This window comes from Oncorhynchus nerka, linkage group LG9b, assembly GCF_034236695.1.
Source record: "Oncorhynchus nerka isolate Pitt River linkage group LG9b, Oner_Uvic_2.0, whole genome shotgun sequence".
Lineage (NCBI taxonomy): Eukaryota > Metazoa > Chordata > Actinopteri > Salmoniformes > Salmonidae > Oncorhynchus > Oncorhynchus nerka.
In genome coordinates, this window is record NC_088424.1 from 23,103,892 (window position 1) to 23,128,011 (window position 24,120).

The 24,120-nt window shown below is 41.9% G+C and overlaps 2 protein-coding genes across 3 annotated transcripts; one reads left to right on the forward strand and one right to left on the reverse strand.

Moving 5' to 3' along the window:
- Positions 1-852: 852 nt before the first annotated feature.
- Positions 853-2,170, reverse strand: LOC115114459 (cerebellin-2-like). Its single transcript, XM_029642706.2, has 3 exons — positions 1,847-2,170; positions 1,638-1,757; positions 853-1,539 (listed from the first exon to the last, which is right to left on the reverse strand). Exons 1-3 carry the CDS (start codon positions 2,096-2,098, stop codon positions 1,342-1,344), a joined length of 570 nt encoding a protein of 189 aa, XP_029498566.1. The 5' UTR covers positions 2,099-2,170; the 3' UTR covers positions 853-1,341.
- A 5,669-nt stretch (positions 2,171-7,839) lies between these two features.
- LOC115114458 (E3 ubiquitin-protein ligase MARCHF6-like) lies at positions 7,840-21,636 on the forward strand. 2 transcript variants are annotated; one of them, XM_029642703.2, is made up of 26 exons: positions 7,840-8,125; positions 8,862-8,961; positions 10,679-10,752; positions 11,813-11,956; positions 12,059-12,131; positions 12,271-12,445; positions 13,469-13,646; positions 13,977-14,038; positions 14,141-14,173; positions 14,285-14,336; positions 14,439-14,497; positions 14,678-14,758; positions 14,874-14,942; positions 15,173-15,247; positions 15,342-15,476; positions 15,598-15,717; positions 15,839-15,939; positions 16,188-16,325; positions 16,532-16,730; positions 17,999-18,068; positions 18,202-18,401; positions 18,813-18,947; positions 19,126-19,215; positions 19,352-19,499; positions 19,626-19,761; positions 20,027-21,636. In XM_029642703.2, the coding sequence occupies exons 1-26, from the start codon at positions 8,107-8,109 to the stop codon at positions 20,115-20,117; spliced, it is 2,757 nt and encodes a 918-aa protein (XP_029498563.1). In that variant the 5' UTR covers positions 7,840-8,106; the 3' UTR covers positions 20,118-21,636. The 2 variants fall into 2 exon arrangements, with proteins under 2 accessions (XP_029498563.1, XP_029498565.1); XM_029642705.2 differs by having other exon boundaries at positions 18,202-18,383.
- The last annotated feature ends 2,484 nt before the right edge of the window (positions 21,637-24,120 follow it).

A 24,120-nucleotide genomic window follows, 5' to 3' on the forward strand; every position in this document is an offset into this window, starting at 1 on the left:
CTCTGGTCTGATGAAACAAAAATAGAACTGTTTGGCCATAATGACCATCATTATGTTTGGAGGAAAAGGGGGGAAGCTTGCAAGTTGAAGAACACCATCCCAACCGTGAAGCACAGGGGTGGCAGCATCATGTTGTGGGGTGCTTTGCTGCAGGGACTGGTGCACTTCACAAAATAGATGGCATCATGAGGTAGGAAATTAAGTGGATATATTGAAGCAACATCTCAAGACTACAGTCAGGTCGTTAAAGCTTGGTTGCAAATGGGTCTTCCAAATGGACAATGACCCCAAGCATACTTCCAAAGTTGTGGCAAAATGGCTTTAGGACAACAAAGTCAAGGTATTGGAGTGAACATCCCAAAGCCCTGACATAAATCCTATAGAAAATTTGTGGGCAGAACTGAAAAAGCGTGTGTGCGCAAGGAGGCCTACAAACCCGATTCAGTTACACCAGCTCTGTCAGGAGGAATGGGCCAAAATCCACCCAAATTATTGTGGGAAGCTTGTGGAAGGCTACCCGAAATGTTTGACCCAAGTTCAACAATTTAACGGCAATGCTACCAAATACTAATTGAGTGTATGGAGACTTCTGACCCACTGGGAATGTGATGAAAGAAATAAAAGATTAAATAAATCATTCTCTCTACTATTATTCTGACATTTCACATTCTTAAAATAAAGTGGTGATCCTAACTGACCTAAGACAGGGAATATTTACTAGGATTAAATGTCAGGAATTGTGAATAACAGAGTTTAAATGTATTTGGCTAAGGTGTATGTGAACTTCCGACTTCAACTGTAGGTGTAATGAAAACTATGTTCTCTGTCTCATCTAACACACAGGTTCTAGTCAGTAGTCTTTATTTAGAGGTTAAACTGTTCAGTACATAATCTCAATGTGCAGAATAGGTCCAATTGCCAGCATGAGGAGGAATTGTTTTTATTATTACAGTATTTCAATTACACTACTGCAACAATGTTGATACCAGAGCAAACATTCAATCGCCACCTGTTGGCTCGATGCGCTTTGCGATTTCAGCACCACTGACAGCTACCGAGTAGATCTGATTTTGCGGATTCAGGACCTTGGATAGCCACTGAATGAGTGCAACTAACATTCGCTTGAACAGGTTACTATAATATTGAACTAATTTATATAATATCATAACAACAATCAGTCACATTCAGCAATACAAATCACAACATTATAGCGCAGAATAATTTCATAATAAATGACCAAAACAGCCTACTTTATCTCATTCAGTTATACATTTCTTCATAATTAAAGTCCAAAGGGTGGCCAACGTCCTTGAATAAAATAAGGATCACTTGATTTGAGACTTAGAGTGGAAAAACCAAGAATCCAGAAAACGTAGAGTACCTCCATCCACCGATTAGATTTCCCCGCTCAAGCTTCAAGTAGAGTTTGTCCTCCCGTTCCATTTGCAGAAGAACTGAATTGCTCGCAGCCTCTCGAGTGACATCCTGGTCCCCAGCGAAAGCTGATATGATAGGGTATTCGTTGTGCATCAAGTTCACCTGCAGAATGCAATGCCATGGATATGTGATACAAAAAAACAAGTCCACAAGTCCACAATTGGTGTCTCAACTAAATCAAGACCTCTCTGTGCACTCACCTGTATAGTCTGCCGGTTGTAAACCTTCACCACATGGAAGCTGAAACTGTAAATGCCTCTTCTTGGTGCTTGAAATACACTTGCTTGCAGATCAAAATGGTTGCCAATGTTTACTAGTAACTGAAAAAAATACAATAGTACACACGTACATTATCAAAATTATGCTAATTTGTAAACACAAATAATAATGGACAGAATTAATCCCTGACCTGATCAAAGTAGATGGTCAGAGACGTATTGCTCATATCAGAAGGTTCGTGGTTGGTTCCTCTGAGCGCAGAGAAAGCCACTTTAGCGTCGCCTGCCCGGACAGATATCCCGAACGAAGAGGTGGACGCTCTCTCTGCAGACGGGTTCGCGTCACAAACCACCAGACACTTTCCCTCCAAAACAAGAGGCCCCGTGTCATTCTGTCCCAACGAAAAGGCAACGCCAAAACCTAGAAGGACCAATAGCAGCATGGCACAAGATCGACTGTTACAGTTTATGGGGTGCGACTGCTCTGCTTCAGGCAATCAGTCCCCCTTCACCCCTCTCTCTCCTTACACACACACACACACACACACACACACACACACACACACACACACACACACACACACACACACACACACACATACACACAGTGTCAATGCTGTGATATGAGTTGCACTTGCACCATCAAGTGGCTGACAAATGCAACAAACATGTAGGCCTGCAAGTTTCTGTCTATATAATAGGAGTTGACAATATATGGTAGTAACAGTCTGTTCTCAAACAACGTTACCCCTCAGTTTGGCCCCAGTCGGGCTCTGAATCCTTCATCCAGTCTGCAGACTTTCATTGTCTCTGTGTGTAGGTATAACACAATGTTCTGACATTCATAGAATGTCCAATGGAGACTGATCTGTATTATATCACATTTACTCTCAATATGACCTACCTTTTATTCTTAAAATGATTGCTTACCATATTGAAACAGATGGCATGTCTGGCAATCATTTTGTTTCTTCTCAAATCTCTGAAGTCTATTAAAACAAGACTTCAATCTCTGGTTTTGGATTAGCTCCATAATAATGTTTAGTGGGGAGAGTGGAGGGACTCCTGAAAGATACACCACACTTGCCCTGATAGTCCAAGCTTGCTGCAATTGCATGTGGCTCCTTAGAGATAATATTGTGTAATTACAGATGTGATACTTAGTGTACATGCAGGGGTCTCGGATTGGCTAGACTGTGCATGCAGGGGTCTGCACCAGCACTCATGGCTATTTTAGGTTGTACCGGTATATCAGATTAGCTCAATCACCAAGTGATCAGCCTCTGAGTATCACAGAAACACTTTGAATGATTAACAAAAACATTTGCATAACAATTGGCTATGGATGAAATTGAACAAATTAGCTGTTCAAAACATCTATAGTACCAGTCAAAAGTTAGAGAATACATTTGTTAGTTTAATAACAAAACAGAAGTATTTGCAGATAAATGATAACTGAAATTAATACACTGTATAAATACACACAACACCATGCAACAATAAAAAGCTAAACATTAAATCATAACAGGTGCAAACACATTTAGATTGACTGTGTACAAGAAACATATACAAGAGGTAATATGGATAAATTAAAACACTAAATATTCACAACATACATTAATTCAAATCAAGGGGACACCAGAGATCAAATCAGAATGTTATTTTCTTTTTACAAAAAATAATAATAATTCACAAACCACAATGATATGCCATGATATTACTTGTGTGAATCCAAGCAGAACAAAAAATATGTACAGTGCATTCGGGAAGTATTCAGACCCCTTGACCTTTTCCACATTTTGTTACATTATAGCGTTATTCTAAAATTGATTAAACAAGTTTGCCTTTTTTTTTGCAAATCTAGAAAATAAAAACGTAAATAACACATTTAAGTATTCAGACCCTTTACTCAGTACCTTGTTGAAGCGCCTTTGGCAGGGATCACAGCCTTGAGTCTTCTTGGGTATGACGCAACAAGCTTGGCACACCTGTATTTGGGGAGTATCTCTCATTCTTCTCTGCAGATCCTCTCAAGCTCTGTCAGGTTAGATGAGGAGTGTCGCTGCACAGCCATTTTCAGGTCTCTCCAGACATGTTCGATCGTGTTCAAGTCAGGGCTCTGGCTGGGCAACTCAAGGACATTCAGAGACTTGTCCCGAAGACACTCCTGCATTGTCTTGGATGTGTGCTTAGAGTCGTTGTCCTATTGGAAGGTGAACCTTCGCCCCAGTCTGAGGTCCTGAGCGCTCTGGAGCAGATTTTCATCAAGGATCTCTTTGTACTTCGCTCTGTACATCTTTCCCTCGATCCTGACTAGTCTCCCAGTCCCTGCCACTGAAAAACTTCCCAACAGCCTGATGCTGCCACCACGATGCTTCACCGTAGGGATGATTTCTGGCTCTCACAGACCTGTAACTTCGTCTTTAAGAGGCTCCTCTGTCCTCTACTCGTTACCTGTATTAATGGCACCTGTTTGAACTTGTTATCAGTATAATAGACACCTGTCCACAACCTCAAACAGTCACACTCCAAACTCCACTATGGTCAAGACCAAAGAGCTGTCAAATGACACCAGAAACAACAGACCTGCACCAGGCTGGGAAGACTGCATCTGCAATAGGTAAGCAGCTTGGTTTGAAGAAAACAACTGGGGGAGCAATTATTAGGAAATGGAAGACATACAAGACCACTGATAATCTCCCTCGATCTGGGGCTCCACGCAAGATCTCAACCCGTGGGTTCAAAATGATCACAAGAACGGTGAGCAAAAATCCCAGAACCACACGGGGGGACCTAGTGAGTGACCTACAGAGAGCTGGGACCAAAGTAACAAAGCCTACCATCAGTAACACACTACGCCACCAGGGACTCAAATCCTGCAGTGCCAGACGTGTCCCCCTGCTTAAGCCAGTACATATCCAGGCCCGTCTGAAGTTTGCTAGAGAGCATTTGGATGATACAGAAGAAGATTGGGAGAATGTCATATGGTCAGAAAAACCAAAATAGAACTTTTTGGTAAAAACTCAACTCATCGTGTTTGGAGGACAAAGAATGCTGAGTTGCATCCAAAGAACACCATACCTACTGTGAAGCATGGGGGTGGAAACATCATGCTTTTTGGGGCTGTTTTTCTGCAAAGGGACCAGGACGACTGATCCGTGTAAAGAAAAGAATGAATGGGGCCATGTATCGTGAGATTTTGAGTGAAAACCTCCTTCCATCAGCAAGGGCATTGAAGATGAAACGTGGCTGGGTCTTTCAGCATGACAATGATCCCAAACACACCGCCCGGGCAATGAAGGAGTGACTTCGTAAGAAGCATTTCAAGGTCCTGGAGTGGCCTAGCCAGTCTCCAGATCTCAACCCAATAGAAAATCTTTGGAGGGAGTTGAAAATCCGTGTTGCCCAGCAACAGCCCCAAAACATCACTGCTCTAGAGGAGATCTGAATGGAGGAATGGGCCAAAATACCAGCAACAGTGTGTGAAAACCTTGTGAAGACTTACAGAAAACGTTTGACCTCTGTCATTGCCAACAAAGGGTATATAACAAAGTATTGAGATAAACTTTTGTTATTGGCCAAATACTTATTTTCCACCATAATTTGCAAATAAATTCATTAAAAATCCTACAATGTGATTTTCTGGATTTTTTTTCTCTCATTTTGTCTGTCATAGTTGAAGTGTACCTATGATGAAAATTACAGGCCTCTCTCATCTTTTTAAGTGGGAGAACTTGCACAATTGGTGGCTGACTAAATACTTTTTTGCCCCACTGTACAGTGGGTGATGTCATCAGCCCTCATTATACCGTTGGAGAAAATATGCTCCTAGCGTGTGAGGAATGTGTTTCCTGGCCTCATAAATGCTAGTCAGCTAGCGAATATGTTAACCTGTTTGCTATACCTTTAGCGTTGCTTGCGAGTTTGGTGGCTAGCTACAGAGGTTACCTGGCTAGTTAGCTACTGCATTCAGTTATTGTTGTGTTATCATATTTTGCCTATTCCACCGTTTGTAGAGTACTTACTGGCATTTGAATATAGTGCAGGAATGGGAACCCGGACACGCTGTGGACACGGTAGACACCTTTAAATGTAGGTGTAGAGGCATGACGAGTTCAGAATTTCAAGATTAGAATTCTATTATCAGAATACTAAAGCTACATGAACTTTCAAATCTAGACATGGCCATAAATATGTTATCCATGAGTTCATCTGACTCTGGGTAAGTAGATAAATGGCTTCATTGCTAAAATCACGTAGTATCCCTTTAAGACACAACAGAGCCGGCATGATACATGGCTCGGGAAACGTACCTCAATCCAGGGATAAGAATTCTGTTGTACTCCAAATTGTCATATTATTCCAACTGTTACACCAAGAAGATGAAACTAGCAGTCGTTCAATCTTCTTGGTGTAACAGTTGGGATTATGAGACAATTCGGAGGACAACGCATTTCTCATCCCTGGATCGAGATACATTTTCCGAGCCATATCTCTCGCCAGCTCCACGGTGTCTCAATCTACATAGGAAGTCTGTCCGACCCTAGCTGTAAGCAAGAGGGTCAGATCTGCTGTCTAGCTAACATGCATTTTTTTTGTAAATGATGTACCCAGTGGTGGAAAAAGTATCCAATTGTCATACTTGAGTAAAAGTAAAGATACCTTAATAGAAAATAACCTAGTAAAATGCTACTTGAGTAAAAGTCTAAAAGTATTTGGTTTTAAATATACTTAAGAATTAAAGGTAGATGTAATTGAAAAACTATTCTTAAGTATCAAAAGTAAAAGTATCAATAATTTCAAATTCTTTATATTAAGCAAATCAGACAACACTATTTTCTTGTTTTTAAGAAAATGTAGCCAATACCCAATACAGGGAACAACTGTTTGGTCTTTCATTTATGGTTATGCCCTGGTTCCCAGTTCAGGTCAGTTTTGCTCAGTAGGCCTACTAGAATGTTGTCATATTTGGAGTACCTCAGATGGAGAGATTTGAACTGTTAATTCTTTGCCAGTCTTGATAACAATAATGGTAGTTTGTTATTTTGTAAATGCCACCATGCATGGCACTGCATCAACAATATGACCCTCAATAGGATGTTTGATTGTATGACTTCACAGATGGATCAATTGGAGGTCAAATTGCAGGCAGAACTACAGAGCGCAGCTAAAGTGGTGGCCTGCCATTTCTTCTTTCCCAACCGGGCACCTGATGGCACCACTGGAGAAGGAATAGGCACTGTGTGGGTATATGATGCAGTCGTTCAAAACAGAAAGAGGAACACATCAGGGACATATTGTAATTCCACAAACACCACAGCAGACCCCGGGCACTGGTGGCACTATCTAAAAGTATTTGGTTTTAAATATACTTAAGTATTAATAGTAAATGTAATTGCAAAAATATACTTAAGTTTCAAAAGTAAAAGTATAAATAATTTCTTATTATTTATATTAATCAAACCATAAAACACTCAGACATGATTTACAAAAAAACGTGTTTAGTGAGTCCGCTAGATCAGAGGCAGTAAGGATGACCAGGGATGTTCTCTTGATAAGTGTGTGAATTGGACCATTTTCCTCTCCCGCTAAGCATTAATTTACAATTTAGTCATTTAGCAGACACTCTTATCCAGAGCAACTAGGGTTAAGTGCCTTACTCATGGGCACATTAAACATATTTTTCTCCTATTTGGCTCAGAAACTCAAACCAGCGACCTTTCAGTTACTGGCCCACCGCACTTAAACGCTAAACTATCTGCAACCCCATTCGAAATGTAATGAGTACTTCTGAGTATCAGGGAAAATGCATCGAGTAAAAAGTACATTATTTTCTTCAGGAATGTAGTAATGTAAAAGCAGTAAAAAAATATATATAACTGGTAATGTAATGTACAGATACCCCCCAAAACGACTTAAGTAGTACTTTAAAGTATTTCTACTTAAGTACTTTACACCACTGGATGTAAATGTAAATTTAAAATAATAACAAATAATTGTGATAAAAATCTATGCAAATTCCCCTTCGTGCATTCGTCACTACCAACACAATTTATTTAATTTGACTTAATATGAACTAAAACTGTCCTAAAACGTATTTGTTGAATGTTTATTTTTGGAATAAAATTATACTCTTTTGGCGTATTTCAATACCGTAAGCATACTAATACTTGCTGTGCATTTCTGTTTTTAGCGGAGCTAGTCTAGCCTTCTAGCAGCAGTAGTAGTGCCATGATGAAGTGTGCCCAATAAATAGCTTCATTGTGTCACAACGGGGAATCAAATAGACAGGTTACATTGTATTCCGGGGATCGTTGGTGTTCGAATCGAACATCATTCTGAGATGTTATGTTTATTTTATTTCGCTGGCAGCTGGGCATTCCACCAACTAGTCAGACGGTGTTTCGTGTTGTGCTGACTGTAAAGAGGACAGTGTGCGTCAGTATTCAAGATGGACACCGCCGAGGAAGGTAGCTAGCAAGCTCGTCAACCCATATCGTTACATTTACGTTACAGTATTGGTTAACTTCCTGTTGTGACACACATTTGATTGACCCTCAAGGAATCTGTTTTGTGGACATTTAACAATAACTGTTTATTTCTGTCGATTCTGCTACCTGCGTGTAGTAGCTAACGTAATCGTCAGTTAGCTATGCTAGTAAGCTAACTAACTTAAGCTACATTCACTCACCACTAGGTCCGAGATATAGCTAACCAACATTCGTGACTGCTAGTTAACATTAGTGGTGCGCTAACTGCACTGCTACACGTTGTTGTTAAATGTCAATTCAATACAATAGTGGCGTAGTGCTCAATGATTACAATCAACATCGCTAGCTAGCGAACTAAAATAATAGCAACATGATAAAATGTTAATGTTTGTTTGCAAACCCTCCCAGTATGTGCCACCCACCCATTACATTAGTACTGTCACTCACTTGATTGGTGTCAGTGACAAGTAAAGCATGTGCACGATTAATTTCTGAATGTAATGTTAATCAAAACCCCCAGACTATTTACAAATGAAAGCCCTTACATAAAGAGTATTGAGATCACTGAAATATCTGCAAGGTTGTTATCATGCAGGTTTCTCATAACAAAGCCGGTCTGATTTTCTGCATACAGAATCAGCATCAGGCCTTTTTCTTTGTTGGTAGAACCCTGTTCTCTGTGATTTTGTCTAATTCGTGTCCTTGTTTTCTGCAGGGGATATATGCCGGGTCTGCCGGTCTGAAGGAACCCCGGACAAGCCACTATATCACCCGTGCGTTTGCACAGGAAGTATAAAATTCATCCACCAAGAATGGTATGTGGTGTTGGCAGTATACTCAAACACAGGGCCAGTGGCATTTCTTTAGAGACAGACTGTGTTCTAGCCAGAGCATGATGCATTCAAGATTGGGATCGAGCCAAGTATTACTAAGGAAAAGTAATACTTAGCAAGAGATGCACTCTGATACTAAACTCAGCAAAAAGAGAGATGTCCTCTCACTCTGTTATTTTCAGCAAACTTAAATATGTGTAAATATTTGTATGAACATACCAAGATTCAACAAATGAGACAAACTGATCAAGATCAAAAAGGTAAAAAAATAAAAAGTAACAGGTCAAAAGTAACAGTATCTGGTGTGGCCACCAGCTGCATTATGTACTGCAGTGCATCTCCTCATGGACTGCACCAGATTTGCCCGTTCTTGCTGTGAGATGTTACCCCACTCTTCCACCAAGGCACCTACAAGTTTCCAGACATTTCTGGGGGGAAAGGCCTTAGCCCTCACCCTCCGATACAACAGGTCCCAGACGTGCTCAATGTGATTGAGATCCGGGCTCTTCGCTGGCCATGGCAGAACACTAACATTCCTGTCTTGCAGGAAATCACTCACAGAATGAGCAGTATGGCTGGTGACATTGTCATGCTGGAGGGTCATGTCAGGATGAGCCTGCAGGAAGGGTACCACATGAGGAAGGAGGATGTCTTCCCTGTAACGCACAGCATTGAGATGGCCTGTAATGACAAAAAGCTCAGTCCGATGATGCTGTGACACACCGCCCCAGACCATGACGGACCCTCCACCTCCAAATTGATCCCACTCCAGAGTACAGGCCTCGGTGTAACGCTCATTCCTTTGACGATAAACGCGAATCCGACCATCACCCCTAGTAAGACAAAACCGTGACTCGTCAGTGAAGATCACTTTTTGCCAGTCCTGTCTGGTCCAGCAACGGTGGGTTTGTGCCCATAGGTGACTTTGTTGCCGGTGATATCTTGTGAGGACCTGCCTTACAACAGGCCTACAAGCCCTCAGTCCAACCTCTCTCATCCTATTGCGGATAATCTGAGCACTGATGGAGGGATTGTGCTGTGCGTTCCTGGTGTGACTCGGGCAGTTGTTGTTGCCATCCTGTACCTGTCCCGCAGGTGTGATGTTCGAATGTACCGATCCAGTGCAGGTGTTGTTACACGTGGTCTGCCACTGCGAGGGCGATCAGCTGTCCGATTTGTCTCCCTGTAGCTCAGTCTTAGGCGTCTCACACTACGGACATTGCAATTTATTGCCCTGGCCACATCTGCAGTCCTCATGCCTCCTTGCAGCACGCCTAAGGCATGTTCAAACAGATGAGTAGGGACCCTGGGCATCTTTCTTTTGGTGTTTTTCAGAGTCAGTAGAAAGGCCTCTTTAGTGTCCTAAGTTTTCATAACTGTGAACTTAATTGCCTACCTGTCTGTAAGCTGTTAGTGTCTTAACGACCATTCCACAGGTGCATGTTCATTAATTGTTTATGGTTCATTGAACAAGCATGGGAAACCGTGTTTAAACCCTTTACAATGAATATCTGTGAAGTTATTTGGATTTTTACAAATGATCTTTGAAAAACGGTCCTGAAAAAGGGATGTTTCTTTTTTTGCTGAGTTTATATCTCTCCCCGTGCTAGATGTACTGACCTTAGGCATGGTCAATTTATCTTTTGCATTGCTGCACATGTGACACTGCACTTATATAATCCGTCTATGTGTTTCACAGCTTGGTACAATGGTTAAAACACAGCAGAAAAGAATACTGCGAGTTATGCAAACACAGATTTGCTTTTACACCAAGTAAGTCATTCAATTTCTTTCTCTGTCTGTCTATGTGCCTTCTGTTTTAACATACTATTCAATTCAGCATATACTTCTCGTTAGAGTGATGCTGCGAGCTTGTCTGAAGACTCTCACTGAATTATTAGATTTTGGTCACTGTCAATTTATCCATTTCTCAATACTGCACCTTTCTGTTGGAGAATGAGCTAGCGCTCTGCTGATAATTTTTTTCAGATAGATTTTCCTCAGCATTGGGCCGTGCTCATGGCTCAGGCGGTGTGGTTGCTAGCATAGCAGCAGCTTATATCGGTCCGATATATCGGCTCGGATGATTATCGGTCGTTCTCTAGTCTGAATCTGCTATCGTTGAAGTTGTTTGTGGTGATGAGGGGCGTTGTACAAAACAAAGTTCTCAGCAATTGGATCGTCTAACCAATCCGAGTATCAAAGACAATAAAGAATTTTCAAAACTTTACCCATGTGTGTTCTGGCTTTGGGAGGGAGTCAAATCCAGGCTCATTGTGGCGAAGAAACAAATGTTTGCAGGCGTGTCGTTGTGGCGGAAACAATGAGTCTGGGTAGCCAGGCAAGCTGTGAGCTGCCCCGGGTCGTTATCATACAGTAAAGGTCTAGGGGACAGACACACAGCCCTGTTTAAACTAATCAATTTCTCTGGAAGTGTGGCTCAAGCTAATGTGCATGCAGCAGCCTGCTCTTACTGGAGTCTGTCTGCCATATTCATTCACATAGTGAGTGATTTAGCAAGCGATTAGCATGCTTCTTGTGTTTTGAGATTATTAATATCTTGTTTTTTGAAATATTTTTTGTGTGGTTTTCTCAGATGATTAGATTGTCTAAAGGACAAGGATAAACAGTCTGTCATGATACCAATAGAAAATGGTACGTTTTCTGACCAGGCAACAGCTGACAAATCTCAGGATAACCTCTAATCTGATCCAATGCAAGTTTTTGTTAGTTCAGAATGGACCCAATTAGGACCAGTAAAGGAGTGTTGGCATTTGAGGATGTGAAAATGAAGTAGCCTATTTGATCCTTTCTTTCCTCTGTTCTTTTCCAGTCTATTCTCCAGACATGCCTTCCCGGCTGCCTGTCCAGGACATATTTGCGGGGTTGCTGACGAGTGTAGGCACAGCTATTAGATACTGGTTTCACTACACACTAGTGGCTTTTGCTTGGCTGGGAGTGGTTCCTCTCACAGCATGTAAGTACAAACGTCCTAAAACAGACTGGTGGTACATGTTGTTCAGTAGGTTATCCATTGTTAGCCCTTTGTAACTGTTGCCCGACTGTCTTATTCCTGCAGGTCGCATCTACAAGTGTCTGTTTACCGGCTCTGTGAGCTCACTCCTCACCCTGCCATTAGATATGCTTTCTACGTACGTTTTTCCTTTTTCTTCTTCTCCCAGACCTGTACAAAACTTTACACTGTAAAAACATGAACAAATGTTGTTTTGTCATTTACCAGATAACATTCGGACTCATCGTGAGACAATTGTCATGTCCCTTCATCCACAGAGAGAACTTGCTGGCGGACTGCTTGCAGGGTTGTTTCGTGGTGACGTGTACACTCTGCGCCTTCATCAGTCTGGTGTGGCTGCGGGAGCAGATTGTTCACGGTGGCGCCCCCCAGTGGCTGGAGCAGAATCAGCAGCAGCAGCCTCAACATGCACCAGCTCCACAACCTAATGAGGTAGCCAAAAATGCCACTGTCAAGTCACTCTTTAAAGATATACTTCTCCTTAATGCAACCGCTGTGTCAGATTTCAAAAAAGCTTTACGGAAAAAGCACACCATGCAATAATCTGAGTACAGCGCTCAGAGACCAAAACAAGCTATGTTGTGGAGTCAACAGACGTCAGAAATAGCATTATAAATATTCACTTACCTTTTATCTTCATCAGAATGCACTCCCAGGAATCCCAGATCCACAATAAATGTTTTTTGTTCGATAAAGTCCATTTATGTCCAAATACCTCCTTTTTGTTCGCATTTAGTTCACAAATCCAAATTCACAAGGGGCAGGCACTTAAGTTCAGATGACAGTTCCATTACAGTTTGTAGAAACATGTCAAACGATCTATAGAATCAATCTTTAGGATGTTTTTATCATAAATCTTCAATAATATTCCAATCGGACAATTCCTTTGTCTTTAGAAAGGAAAAGGAACGCAGCTAACTCTCACGGGTGCGCGTGAGACTGAGCTCATGGCATTGTGCCAGACCCCTTAGTCAAACAGCTCTTATTATCTCCCCCTTCACAGTAAAAGCCTGAAACAAGGTTCTAAAGACTGTTGACATCTAGTGGAAGCCTTAGGAAGTGCAATCGGACCAAATTTCTACTGTATATTGGATAGGCAAAGACAGGTTTTTGCCTGCCATATGAGTTCTGTTATACTCAAAGATATCATTCAAACAGTTTTAGAAACTTCTTCAGAGTATTTCCTATCCAAATCTACTAATAATATGCATATCTTAGCTTCTGGGCCTGAGTAGCGGGTAGTTTACTCTGGGCACCTTATTCATCCAAGCTACTCAATACTGCCCCCCAGCCATAAGAAGATAACATAATGATATAATAATCGTAGCATTCATTTAGTGCAACTTCATAAGTTGAGTGTTTTGAAGCACTCAATACACTCTTTCTTAACCACCTATTCTGATGTTTTGGAGCTACCTGCCCCCACCTTCATGTCCCATGTCCTTTCCCTATCAGCAGGCCCCTGCTCCTGGGCAGGGGGCAGCTGAAAACCAGCCTGCTGCAGCTGAGCTCCCGGCGGACAATGGTCCAGCGGCTGAGGTCCCCGACATCCAGATGGACCCAGCAGAGGATATGGAGCTGGAGGACGAGGCTGGGGCTGAGGATGTAGCGGATGCCAACAATGGAGCACAAGGTACAAACCTCAGAATGGAAAGGTTCTAGCCTGGTCACAGTTATGTTGTGCTTTTGCCAACACCATTGCTCATTGTCAGTGACTAGGAATTGGTTTAATAGCACAAACAGACTGGCACTCGGGCTATAAAGGTCCAAGATGCTAAGCTAATACAGCCTTATTCAAAGGCTTATTAAGGATGTTGCATTTGCATTTAACAGTATTCAACATCATATTCTCTATATTTGATAATTTTTCATGGACTTTCATCTGTTGGCGATATCTGTTTGTTTGTCAAAGTATGTTCCACAGTTGGTGTCAGTGAGTGAGGTGATGCTTTTGTCTTTGTAGATGACATGAATTGGAATGCCCTGGAATGGGATCGGGCAGCAGAAGAGTTAACATGGGAGAGGGTGAGTCTGGCTTAGAATTCCCTCAGGCCTATTTGTGTTATACCCATTGGTCATTGTGTCTTTGAAAATTAGAGTGAATTATTATAATTTTTTAAATCACAGATGCTCGGTCTTGATGGCTCCTTGGTTTTCCTGGTAAGTAGCTCATTTTTGGAGGGGGAAAAATAGCATTTGAAGTTTTCCCATGTTTGATGAAATAGCACACCCTTTTGAGAAAGCCTTCAGTTTGTGTTCTTCCTTTTTTAGGAGCATGTCTTCTGGGTGGTCTCACTAAACACACTCTTCATTCTGGTGTTCGGTATGTATCATTAAACTAATACTAAGAGAATGTGCAATTGATTAATTAACAATATAAAGATACATATTCAAACACCTGACTTGTATTGTTAATTATTTTCAGCTTTCTGCCCGTATCATATTGGTCATTTCACAGTTGTGGGACTAGGCTTTGAGAAAAATGTAAGTATCAGCTTAAATTAAATGTTTCGATTTTCTCTCACCCGTGTAACCATATAGATTTTATTTAAAATCTATATGAATTGATTTTGTGAAGTTTGTTTTGGAATCTGAATGACTCGTTCCATGGAGCGCAGAACGAAGAAAATCCGATTATTTTGATTGTGTAATTTCCTGTTGCAGGTGCGGGCTTCCCATTTCGAAGGCCTCATCACCACCATCGTGGGCTACATCCTCCTGGCCATGCTATTAATACTGTGCCATGTATCCTCTGGTGTCTTTCACACAAGTGTTCTAGCCTAGTTTCAGTCTGTAATAGACATGTACTACCTGTGTTGTACAGTATGTATTCGTGTGTCTTCCTTAACAAAAATACCAGGGATTGGCAGCGCTGGTGAGATTTCAAAGATCCAGACACCTTTTAGGAGTGTGCTACATTGTTGTCAAGGTATCTAAAACGATGCTAATGATTTATCCCATGATTGGGAATGCAAAGCTATATGGTATATGGCTTTTTTTGTTTCTTATGGACTCAGAAGTATATACATATAGAATATTGTGTTTGTCGTCCATATGTTCTGAACTGTTACATAGCAATCGGGATTACATTCCAATCTGCCTTCTATTGCCATAAAATAAATACCAGTTATTATAACTATTGATATTATTATTAACCAGGTATCCCTGCTGGTAGTCGTGGAGATCGGTGTATTCCCCCTCATCTGTGGCTGGTGGCTCGACATCTGCTCACTGGTAAGCCAACCATGTTCTTCTGCTTCAATGATTCCTACTTTCGAAATAATAATTGATAAATCACTTAGAAACCAAGTTGTTTTCTGTGTTGCAGGAGATGTTTGATGCCTCTCTGAAGGACAGAGAGCTGAGTTTTGACTCTGCTCCCGGCACCACCATGTTCCTCCACTGGCTTGTAGGGATGGTCTACGTCTTCTACTTTGCCTCGTTCATCCTCTTACTGCGAGAGGTGAGATGGTATTCTCTCATACCTTCATAGCTGTCATTTGCCATGATATTTCTGCTGTAGAATTATTCTATATATATATATTATCTCCCCATGGCTGATCTGTTTCAAATTTTCGATCTAGGTGCTGAGACCCGGTGTTTTATGGTTTCTCAGAAACCTGAACGATCCTGATTTTAATCCTGTCCAAGAAATGATTCACCTGCCAATATACAGACATCTCAGAAGATTCATTTTATCGGTGGTGAGTCGCAGGTCGCAACTCATTTTTTTTCTTGTTTAATGTTAAATGCCATATCTGTGGGTGTCTGGACAGGACATTTACAGAACCAGTAACACTGGGTTTCTCCTGTCTTTCTCCACAGGTGGTGTTTGGCTCCATAGTTTTGCTAATGTTGTGGCTTCCCATAAGGACGATCAAACTCATCCTCCCAGCCTTCCTCCCATACAATGTTATGCTGTACAGGTACGTCTAGGGGCCTAGAATGACTTCACTTAAGATCCTGGCTCATAGTAATGTAATAAAGCTGTTATGGCCCAAGACTCCCATTTTGCATTTACCGGAGGACAAACCATGGGCCGCATTAATGCATGCCTCTTTAGTAATAAAAAAAGCCTCTTCAGTAACTAACGAATACCCCTCTAATGTACTTTTGTGAGTGATGGTAATGTCTCTGTTGATTGGATGATGTGTTGACGGTCTCCATCTCCCAGTGATGCTCCAGTCAGTGAGCTGTCTCTAGAGCTGCTGCTGCTGCAGGTGGTTCTGCCTGCGCTGCTGGAACAGGGTCACACACGCCAGTGGCTCAAAGGCCTGGTCAGAGCCTGGACCGTCACCGCCGGATACCTGCTGTGAGTGTCACACACAAACAACACACTGTAGACTGTGTGTGCGGTTTATCATTTACATTGGAAATCATTATTCTACTGTGATATTGTTAATGCAGGCTCTCATCGTTCTCCAAGGTAAAGACCCTGAATTTAGGTATTATAGACTGACACACATCCTTGGTCTCATCTCAGAAAGCCCCATGTTAACAGTGCTGTCTGTGCCACAGAGACCTCCACTCGTACCTGTTGGGTGACCAGGAGGAGAATGACGATGATGCAGACCAGCAGGCCAATAACAACCAGCAGAGGAGGAATAACAACAACGCCATCCCTGAGGGACTGCACGCTGCCCACCAGGCTATCCTCCAGCAGGGAGGCCCTGTGGGTGTCCAGCCCTACCACCGGCCCATGAAGTTCACCTTTAGGGTGAGACATGACTATCACTCTCACCTTTTTATCATACAGCGCATTTGGAATGTATTCAGACCCCTCTTTGATACATTACTGCCTTATTCTAAAATTGATTTTCCCTCATCAATCTAAACACAATAACCCATAATGACAAAGCGAAAACAGGTTTTTAGAAAGTAGTTTACATAAGTATTCAGAACCTTTGCTATGAGACTCGAAATTGAGCATCCTGTTTCCATTGATCATCATTGAGATGTTTCTACAACCTGCGAGTCCACCTGTGGTAAATTCAATTGATTGGACATGATTTGGAAAGGCACACACCTGTCTATATAAGGTCCCGCAGTTGACAGTGCATGTCAGAATACAAACCAAGCCATGATGTCGAAGGGATTTTCCATAGAGCTCCAAAACAGGATTGTGTCGGCTCAGTAAAAGGCACATGACGGCCTACTTGGAGTTTGCCAAAAGGCACCTAAAGGACTCTGACTATGAGAAACAAGATTCTCTCTCTGGTCTGAGGAAACAATGATTGAACTCTTTGTCCTAAATACCAAGCGTCACATCTGAAGGAAACCTGGCACTATCCCTGCTGTGAATCATGGTGGTGGCAGCATGCTGTGGGGATGTTTTTCAGCGGCAGGGACTGGGAGACTAGTCAGGATCGAGAGAAAGATGTACAAAGATATCCTTGATGAAAACCTGCTTCAAAGCACTCAGGACCTCAGACTGGGGGCAAAGGTTCACCTTCCAACAGGACAATGACCCTAAGCACACAGCCAAGACAACTCAGGAGTGGCTTCGGGACAAGTCTCTGAATGTCCTTGATGGGCCCAGTCAGAGCCCGGACTTGAACTCGATCGAACATCTCTGGAGACACTTGAACATAGCTGTGCAGCAACACTCCCCACCCAAGCTTACAGAGCTTGAGAGGATCTGCAGAGAAGATTGGGAGAAACTCTCCAATACAGGTGTGTCAAGCTTGTAGTGTCATACCCAAGAAAACTCAAGGGTGTGATTGCTCGCAAAGGCTCTTCAACAAAGTACTGAGTGAAGGATCTGAGTACTTATATAAATGTTTTTGCTTTGTCATGATAGGGTAGTGTGTAGATTGACGGGGGGGTCCATTTTAGAATAAGACTAACGTAACAATGTGGAAAAAGTCAAGTGGTCTGATGACGATCACTCTCTCCTGCAGCAGTAGACTCTTCACTTGTTTCCTCTAAGCCATCTTTGTCTTCTTTCTCAGAGCATGATAATGTAGTGTATTCTTGTTTTTCTAGATTGTGCTCCTGATCGTGTTCATGTGTGTGACACTGCTGGTGGCCAGTCTGGCGTGCCTTACGTTGCCAGGTGAGTTTTCTGTATAGTCCACACAACCCACTCACTGAATTACACTATCCACTCCACTGTCTTCCTCTTTCACCTACTGTCACCCTCTCTCCCTGTCTCCCTGTCCCCTGTCCCCTCCCGCCCCCTGCTACAGTATTCACCGGCCGGTACCTGATGTCCTTCTGGACAGGCAGTGCTAAGATCCACGAGCTGTACACGGCAGCGTGCGGCCTATACGTGTGCTGGCTGTCCATCAGGGTCATCACCGTGCTGCTGTCTTGGATGCCCCAGGGCAGGAGGGCCATTCTACTCAAGGTCCAGGAGTGGACCCTCATGGTAATGCTCTGCAACACGGTAATGACAAGCAACACCCACCGCCCACATCTGTCATGAGTCAATTGGTCTTCATAACTATTTTTGTTTTTCCCCACGTACTGAATTAGAAGGAGAATTATGTGATTTTTATACAACAAAATCTAGTGTGGGAAGATGGTTTAAAACAGATATATTGACATGTAAAGACCCATAGAGAGATTTAAGTACTGTATGTTCATATTGTTTATGCTGTTTCTATTACACTGTGCTTTATGTTAGTTTGCAAGGGCTCACCTCCTTTGTGAGTGCATGGCTCTGGGTGATGAATGTCCTCTACATAGGCTGAACCAGAATACAAATTCAAGATGGCTCAGTAAAATGACACCCACTAGGTGTGTAGGAGAGGCCTGTGTTTCTAGCCCGTCTGTGTTGCCTTGTACTGCACTGTAGATCCTGAAGACAGTGGTCGTAGCTGTGTTGCTGGCTGGCGCCATCCCTCTCCTGCTGGGCTTGCTGTTTGAGATGGTCATAGTAGCCCCTCTCAGGGTGCCGCTGGACCAGACACCACTCTTCTACCCCTGGCAGGTACTGTAAGGACCACTCATCTAACACCAGTGTCCATATACCGTTATGGTATTGCAGTACATTAGATGAAAATGGAAATCTTAATATTTGAAACTGTACCTAAAACATGTATGATGCTGTCGTTAGATTGCCTCAATTGGATCTACAGCCAACACTACTGTTTTGTGCTTTGTTTCAGGACTGGGCTCTCGGAGTGCTCCATGCCAAAATCATTGCCGCCATTACTCTGATGGGTCCCCAGTGGTGGCTGAAAACAGTGATCGAGCAGGTCAGTCCCACAAGATTGCATTTTACGATGATTATTATCACCTTAATTCCTCTGAAGATGCCATTCATGATATAGCTCAGATTCATGTTGAATACGTGTTGGCATCATTTTGACTTCCTTGTGTTTCCTCTTGTAGGTGTATGCTAACGGAATTCGCAACATTGATCTCCATTTCATCATCCGTAAGCTGGCTGCTCCGGTTATCTGTGTGCTACTGGTGTCTCTCTGTGTGCCCTATGTCATCTCTGCTGGCATCGTCCCCATCATAGCTCAGTATTCCCCAGGTACGGCAAATATCAGTTGATGAAAGTTGAATTCGTGATTTCAGGTGTGAGAGAGAGAGAGAGAGAGAGAGAGCTGTTATAAGTGAGCCAGTTAAAGGGATGATCCTCTGATTGCTCTCTCTGCAGGAGTTACCATGGAGATGCAGAATTTGGTGCAGAGGAGAATCTACCCGTTCCTGCTCATGGTCGTCATGCTGCTGGGAATCCTCTCCTTCCAAATCCGTCAATTTAAGCGCCTTTACGAACACATTAAGAATGACAAGTGAGCACCATGACATTAAGCTCAGCACAACCACACTTGTGACTTATACTTATTGCCAATGCTGACCTGACAAAATGTCTTCCGGATGTCTGACTGTCATCACAAAGTCTCCATTATTACAATGGACCACCATAGTTGCCAGTAAAATCATCAAATAACATCTCCAAGCCTCTGAGGATGTACTTGTTGGCATTTTTACACTTTTGTAGCCAGTATCCTTTCATGGCATGGTATTTCTCTCTGAAACTGTCTTTTTATTTCCCAGGTACCTGGTTGGACAGAGACTGGTGAACTATGAACGCAAGGCGGCAGGCAGAAGCAGTACAGCCACACACAGCAGCTCTTCCCAGGAGTAGGAGCTGTTAACACCTGATCTGAGAACAGCCTCTAGCTGTGTAGCCTCTCTCCTCCACTGCCTCCCTTTTGATGTTTCTTCACATTCATGACTCAAGCACTCGCCTCTCACCATGCCTTATTTCACTCCTTGCTCTCAAGCACAGCTGGAGAAAGGAGTGCGTTTTACTAAATAGATTAAAAGGCTAAATTACCTTGAAAGCCAACCAACATGGATTCAAAAAAGAATGTTTCATCTTTGTACATCTTGAAAGAAAATACATGTATTTTGTTAATTAAATCTAGATGTCACGTTATTCTTTTCCAGTTGTTAGGTCTAGATGCGTTCCTGTTGTTAGGCCTGGATGGACTACTACATTATTTGGCCAGGAGGAGGCAGAGTCCTGAGAGGCCTCTGTACAGCTCTATGGGGTAATCCCATTGGAACACATGACGGAGGCTCCGCTTTAGAGGAGTGATGAGCAAGTGACAAGTCAGAAGAACTTTGGGATCAGTTTTTGTAGTTTTTATTTATTATTTTGGATTTTCCTTTAAGGGGTTTAGTATTACAGTGTGTGGGTGAGAGGTTATCTGCAAGAAAGACAAGTTCCTATTGGAATGGGTGATTTACTCTTTCTGCAGCAGGGTTCAAAGCCAGGTAATACAGATTCATGCATTTCGGTTCACTGTCTGACTGACTGGCCACAGAGGAGCTGTTGAGTGTTTCAGGCTTCCCTGAATAGCTTTATACTGGCTTGATGGTCTCCTGTCTCAGGCTGGTGTTATTAATGAAATCCCAGCTAGCCAGCTATTAGTATCATGTAGCTCCAATATTTGGTTTCATTTGAGGGAACCCTGAAAGGCAGTCTGCTTTTTAGTTAGAAGTTACAAGATTGTAACTGTGCTCATGACATCTGTGTAATTTCTGCTCTACATTTCTTGCTACGCCTGTTGTACAGAGTAACATAGGTTGTTACATATGCATGAATATCAGTATGTTGCACTTAAGCTTTAACATAGTGGCAGTCATTCATTAACCATTTTAGTGAAATCAAGTCAGTATTTCAATGTGGTGGTAATGACACTACAATACAATGAAATATGATTAGCTTGACAGGAGTTTTGGATCAGGTTTGACACTTCTTCTTTTTTTGTCTGTGTTAATGATATTGGTACAATTTTTGTAAATAAAGCATTTCTATGGTTTGGATTGTTTACCATGGCAACAAAACCTATTTTCTTCTTTTCAATGTGTAAAATTGGCTGTGTCAGTTGCAGGCTTAAGACTGGATTTCTGACTGTTTTAGAGGGTATTAAATGCTGAGATTCTATGTGACCATATAGTATCTTAACAAAACTGGGTACTGTCGTTAGCCTGTTACCCGGACCCAATTTTTTTTTTTTTAAACATTTCCTATTTTTATATGTGCGTATAGTGTTTAATTGTGTAGGTCTTGTGTGTGTGCTTAGTGTTGTTTTTCTGAGTTAAGTGTGTATTGGTCATCTTAATAAATGGCTGCTTTCTTTCCTCACAGAATGTCACCTTGACCTGTTTGTCATATTCACAAGTTTCAGTTAAATTGGACTCTGGAGAGATCAAGCAAAAGCCAGCAGGCACATGACAGTCCGGGAATTGAATAGAAAAACGCAATGGTTGTGAATAGCATAAAATACATCCTCTTGTGTTGTATCATGAAAGTAAGCCTTGCTCAATCACCTCTCCCTATAGCATGTGTGGTTGATGGGGAGACATTGGTTATATAACAAATCCCTCCAGTACATGTGAGAATACACATTTTTATTTGATAAAAAATAACATTGTATGTTACTTGTGATAGGGAATTTTGGCGATGTGGAAATTTGATCCTCCAATGAGGAGCTACTTTTCACCTCTCACCACTTTTCCCTTAATGATGGCAGCAGTGGGTTCAGAACAGACCGTGATACTGTCATTTCATAGCCAATAACATAATCACACCTGATAGCAGCTGTATATCTACATTAATGCTGAATAATGCCAAGTTAATGGCACTCAAAACAACAGTTTATCCTATAGAGATATCCTGGTTGGCTAGTTCGTAAACCCTTAACCCTGATTGTCTTGTCTCATCCCTCGAAAGCATGCCTTGTCATTTTAACCAATTGATTACCATCCCATATCTTCCAAGAAATGTATGGCATGTTATTGTAGGCTGTGAAAACTAATGGTATGACATTTCCATCAACAGGTGTATAGAGCTCAAGTATGGAAATACAGTGAGCTCCAAAGTATTGGGACAGTGACACATTTTTTGTTGTTTTGGTTCTGTACTCCTGCACTTCATATTTGAATTGACTATGAGGTTAAAGTGCAGACTGGCACTTTAATTTGAGGTTATTTTCATCCATATCGGGTGAACCACTTAGAAATTAGAGCAATTTTATGTCATCAAAAGTCTTGGGACAAATGGACTTATATGTGTATTAAAATAGTCAAACATGAAGTATTATATTCATAGCATGCAATGACTACATCAAGCTTGTGAATAATGATGAGTAAGAAAGTTACAGAGGCATAAATATTATACCCCCCTAAAAAGCTAACCTCCCCTGTTATTGTAATGGTGAGAGGTTAGCATGTCTTGGGGGTATGATATTTGTGCGTCTGTAAATTTCTCACTCATTATTCACGATTCATTCAGGACTATCCATAATTATGGAAGCATCCATATTAATGTAGAAGAGTTTAGAAATATATTATATTCTTATTTACAATCAAATGCACCCCAAAATGACACAATACATTATTTACCATTAATTTCTATTGGGCACAAAATAATCTGAAGCACAACTAAACCAATCGGCAAAAGCATCCAACAAGTTTGTAGTCAAAAACTTGACATAATCATTGCGTGCTAGGAATATTGAACCAAATACTAAACTTTTGACTACTTTATTACACACATACAGTAACAGTCAAAAGTTTAGACACACCTACTAATTGAAGGGTTTTTCTTTATTTTTACCATTTCTACATCGTAGAATAAACTATGACATAACACATGGAATCATGTAGTTAAACAAATCAAAATATATTTTATATTTGAGATTCTTCAAAGTAGCCACTCTTTGCCTTGATGACAGGTTTGCACACTCTTGGCATTCTCTCAACCAGCTTTAAGAGGAATGATTTTCCAACAGTATTGAAGGAGTTCCCACGTATGTTGAGCACTTGTTGGCTGCTTTTCCTTCACTGCGGTCCAACTCATCCCAAACCATCTCAATTGGGTTGAAGCGTGGTGATTGTGGAGGCCAGGTCATCTGATGCAGCACTCCATCACTCTCCTTCTTGGTCAAATAACTCTTACACAGCCTGGAGGTGTGTTCGGTCATTGTCCTGTTTAAAAACAAATGATAGTACCACTAAGGGCAAACCAGATGGGATGGAGTATCACAGCAGAATGATGTGGTAGCCATGCTGGTTAAGTGTGCCTTGAATTCTAAATAAATCACAGTATCACCAACAAAGCACCCCCACACCATCACACCTCCTCTCCCGTGCGTCACGGTGGGAACCACACATGTGGAGATCATCCGTTCACCTACTCTGCGTCTCACAAGGAGACGGCGGTTGGAACCAAAAATCTCAAATTTGGACTCATCAGACCAAAGGACAGATATCCACCGGTCTACTGTCCATTGCTAATGTTCTTGGCCCAAGAAAGTCTCTTCTTCTTATTGTTGTCCTTTAGTAGTGGTTTCTTTGCAGCAATTTGACCATGAAGACCTGATTCATGCAGACTCCTCTGAACAGTTGATGTTGAGATGTGTCTGTTACTTGAACTCTGTGAAGCATTTATTTGGGCTGCAATCTGAGGCTGGTAACTCTAATGAACTTATCCTCGTCAGCAGAGGTAACTCTGGGTCTTCCTTTCCTGTGGTGGTCCTCATGAGAGCCAGTTTCATCATAGCGCTTGATGGTTTTTGCGACTGCACTTGAAGAAACTTTCAAAATTCTTTAAATTTTCCACATTGACTGACATTCAT